This window comes from Lycium barbarum, chromosome 11 (assembly GCF_019175385.1).
Source record: "Lycium barbarum isolate Lr01 chromosome 11, ASM1917538v2, whole genome shotgun sequence".
Taxonomy (NCBI): domain Eukaryota; kingdom Viridiplantae; phylum Streptophyta; class Magnoliopsida; order Solanales; family Solanaceae; genus Lycium; species Lycium barbarum.
Window position 1 is genome coordinate 32,786,273 of NC_083347.1, and position 3,293 is coordinate 32,789,565.

Genomic DNA, 3,293 nt, shown 5'->3' on the forward strand with positions numbered 1-3,293 from the left:
AAGATAAATTTTCAAGATCTGATTAAATCTCATGGCCAAATAGATATTTGAAAATAAATTTCAAATTCTGATCCAAAATCTATAATAAAAGCTGGCTTAATATAATCTTGCATGTAAATTTATACTATGCATTAAATATTGAATTCAGCTGAACTTGATATTATTATGTTGCATCCGCCCTAAACTTTGCCCCTTTCCAGTTGCAGGCTTTTTCCCTTAAGCCCCTCTGCGACACTTCATTGCCTAATTGGTTTTCATTTTTTAGTATTCATTTTCACTGTTAATCTCTTTTGCTCTTCTAATATTCACATCTCAGAACAAAGCAAAGCAATGGCTTGCAAGCCTATTAGTTTATCTTCACAGGGGAGATACTAGTAGACTAGTAGTAGTAGCTCTTGGAGGATATATAAAATATGCACGTATTGTCTACCAGTACACACAAAGAAATTGCAAGAAAATAGGAAATGAGAACTTGAACGATGATGAATTGAATACCTACAAAGGAACAGATCAACAACCATATCTGGTTTTAATTACAAAAATCTATTAATAGTAATAGTGAATAGTAGTCAGATCTAAGTAGTTTTCAATGACGGTTGAAGCCAAGATTAAACTTGAAATTGAAGTAAGTATAATCTAGGCCTACTAAGTAAAATAAAATCCAAAACAACTATTGCTAGTATTGTTCAGTTTTGACTGGAAATTCAGCACCTAATCCCAACCATGCCTTGTTTTCTTCCACCTTAGGAGAAGCTGCCTGTTTATGGAAGTTGCTAATTTGGTAAGGTGCCTTTGTAGTCAACCTATCTTTTCTTTTCTCCAAGAACCTTGTAAGTGAAGCTCTTCTAGCAATTGGTAAATCTGCAAAACAAATAAAAACAAAAATCCATTAGTCTTCTTCAACGATGACCACAAAGAGAGATACGTTAGTCTATGGATAGTTTTTGCTTTTTTTTTTCCAATAAACTGTTTACATATAGAATTGGGGTATAATTTTCTGAAATTCAACTTCTAAAAACTTCAAAAAGCTGTTTTCACTCTATATCACCGTCAAAAATTCACAAACAACTCCAATTTCTATTCATGTCCAAACACAACTCTAATTCGCAAATACCATTTTCAACTTGAAAACAAATACTATTCCCTTTGTCCCAATTTATGTGATAAGGTCGGATTTCAAAAGTCAAACTTCTTTATTTTAACTATGGCAATCTTTAAGTTTTTTAAAAAAAAATATTAACTTACATAAAAAATTACTAAAAGCGACGAAAATTAATAATTTAAAATGTTGAAGAACATGCCAAAAATCGCGGTTAAAAGATTTTCTTGTTTGATTCTCAAAATCAGTTATAAATTGGACAAAAAGGAGTAGCATGACAAAACATTCGTAAAAAAGGGAATAATAACTACAACAAAATACAGTAATAGATAATCGAAATACAATAACAAAAAATAGTAAAAAGGATCTAAAAGGGCCAATTTTTTTTACCGGAAACAGTTGGCTGAGAAGGCATTTGAGGATTAACCAAATCAACAACAGATTCCGCTTGTTTAGGAGGAACCATAGCACAAGGAGAGTTGTTGATTTGATTCTGTGCATTGTTGGTAGTACTAGCACCAGCCATAAGCATGATGTCCTTAGCTTTGTCTGCTGGAAAATCATTGAACACAATAACTTGACCTGCATAGAATATCGTCATCTGTGCTTTCTCCGGTTCAGATTCAGTATTCATTGCAGCAGCTTGCTCGGGGAACAGATTCATCGATTTCTCAATCTTTGGCAACAAATCCATAGTAGTAGAACCTGTTAAACAAGCCCATATGTTACAGTCAATTCATCAAATGATTATCCTGGTTGTAGACTTCTGAATTTTTTGGCGAAAAAGGTTTAGATTTGCCTATGTACTCTCAGAAAAAAGTTATTACTGATATTCTTTTGATATATTTGTTCTTACCATAAAACTTTGGTCACCCCTAACATTAATTTCTGTTATTTCCTTCCAAATTTAAATCTAGTCAAATTAAAGCCAACCCCATTTGCAAAATAAACTCAATAGCAAAAATAGTTTTTTTTTCCTGAGAATACAGGGGTAAATCTAATCTTTTTCCCTTTTTTGGGAAAATAATGTCATCAAACTATGCTCATATTTTATATGAAGTGTAAAACAATCCATTTTTAGACTCCTCAACACCTTAACCTACTAAATTCTAAAACCCATGTTGAAAAATAACTCGAAATGGAGTAAAAAAGCTTACCAGTGGAATCAAAATTGCGGTTGATACCAAGACTGAGATCTCCAAAGGAACCCTTTTCTTTTAGGTATTGGCTTAACAAACTACATGTCTGAGAGAAATGTGATTTCTGACCGGCGAGTCTACCAGAATCCACAATCTCCGATGAAGCCATTTGTAAATACTTTGCTTTTTCAAAGCTTCTTCTCCTTCTTTCTTTTTGTTGAATCAAAGTAAAGTTGAAGAATAATGGGTTAAGAGCACATGTATATATATTGAGTGTATAAGGGAAACACGGAACAGGATGTTGGGCGTGGCGTGTGCGTGGTTGATGGGTTAAGCACGAGGAATATGTGGAGGCCTTTATATTTAATTTAGTACTACTTACTTTATTATGTTTTAAAGGCGTGCTCTTTGCTGTTACAAAAGGTTGATTATTCTCCACTTGCTCTTTTTGTTTTCCTATTTTATTTATTTAATCTCTCTGTTTCAATTGACACATTTTTCTTTTTAATTTATCCATTAAAAAAATATTTATTCTTTGATAGATTATGTAATAGTCTACATAAATATTGCAAATATTAGGATAATCTTTTGATAATTAGCAACTGTATATTAAGCATGATCTCTTCCTTTTGTATAGTAATTAGGTCCTATAATTTAGCCTAGTATTATGCTGATAGTTAAATACCTACTTATAGCTTGTTTGGCCAAGCTTATTTTCCCTCCAAAAGTACTTATCTTTTCAATAAGTGTTTATTTTAAAAAAAGTGAGGTGTTTGGCCAAGCTTTTGGGAGAAAATAAGTGTTTTTGGGGAGTAGCAGAAGCAGTTTTTCAAAAGCTAAAAAAAATAGCTTTTGCCCAAAAGCACTTTTTTGAAAAATACTTTTGAGAAAAATACACATAGAAGCACTTTTTAAAAGCTTGGTCAAACACTAATTACTTCTCAAAAGTACTTTTTAAATTAATTGGCCAAACAAAAACTGTTTTTAGCCAAAAGTACTTTTTTGAGCTGTTTTAAAAAGTTTGGCCAAACAAGCTATTAGTATATAAGGACTTT

The 3,293-nt window shown here is 32.0% G+C and overlaps 1 protein-coding gene across 1 annotated transcript; it reads right to left on the minus strand.

Annotated features, from left to right (window-relative positions):
• Window positions 1-460: 460 nt before the first annotated feature.
• LOC132617199 (protein TIFY 10A-like) lies at window positions 461-2,552 on the minus strand. Its single transcript, XM_060332151.1, has 3 exons — window positions 2,257-2,552; window positions 1,490-1,804; window positions 461-861 (listed from the first exon to the last, which is right to left on the minus strand). Exons 1-3 carry the CDS (start codon window positions 2,405-2,407, stop codon window positions 677-679), a joined length of 651 nt encoding a protein of 216 aa, XP_060188134.1. The 5' UTR covers window positions 2,408-2,552; the 3' UTR covers window positions 461-676.
• Window positions 2,553-3,293: the final 741 nt, after the last annotated feature.

Excerpts from the sequence above, each read along its gene's own strand:
- LOC132617199 (XM_060332151.1), bottom strand. The coding sequence starts at position 2,407 with ATGGCTTCATCGGAGATTGTGGATTCTGGTAGACTCGCCGGTCAGAAA. Across the intron at positions 1,805-2,256 it reads CCGCAATTTTGATTCCACTG|GTTCTACTACTATGGATTTG; the intron begins GTAAGCTTTTTT and ends CTTGTTTAACAG. Across the intron at positions 862-1,489 it reads TTCTCAGCCAACTGTTTCCG|ATTTACCAATTGCTAGAAGA; the intron begins GTAAAAAAAATT and ends TTTGTTTTGCAG.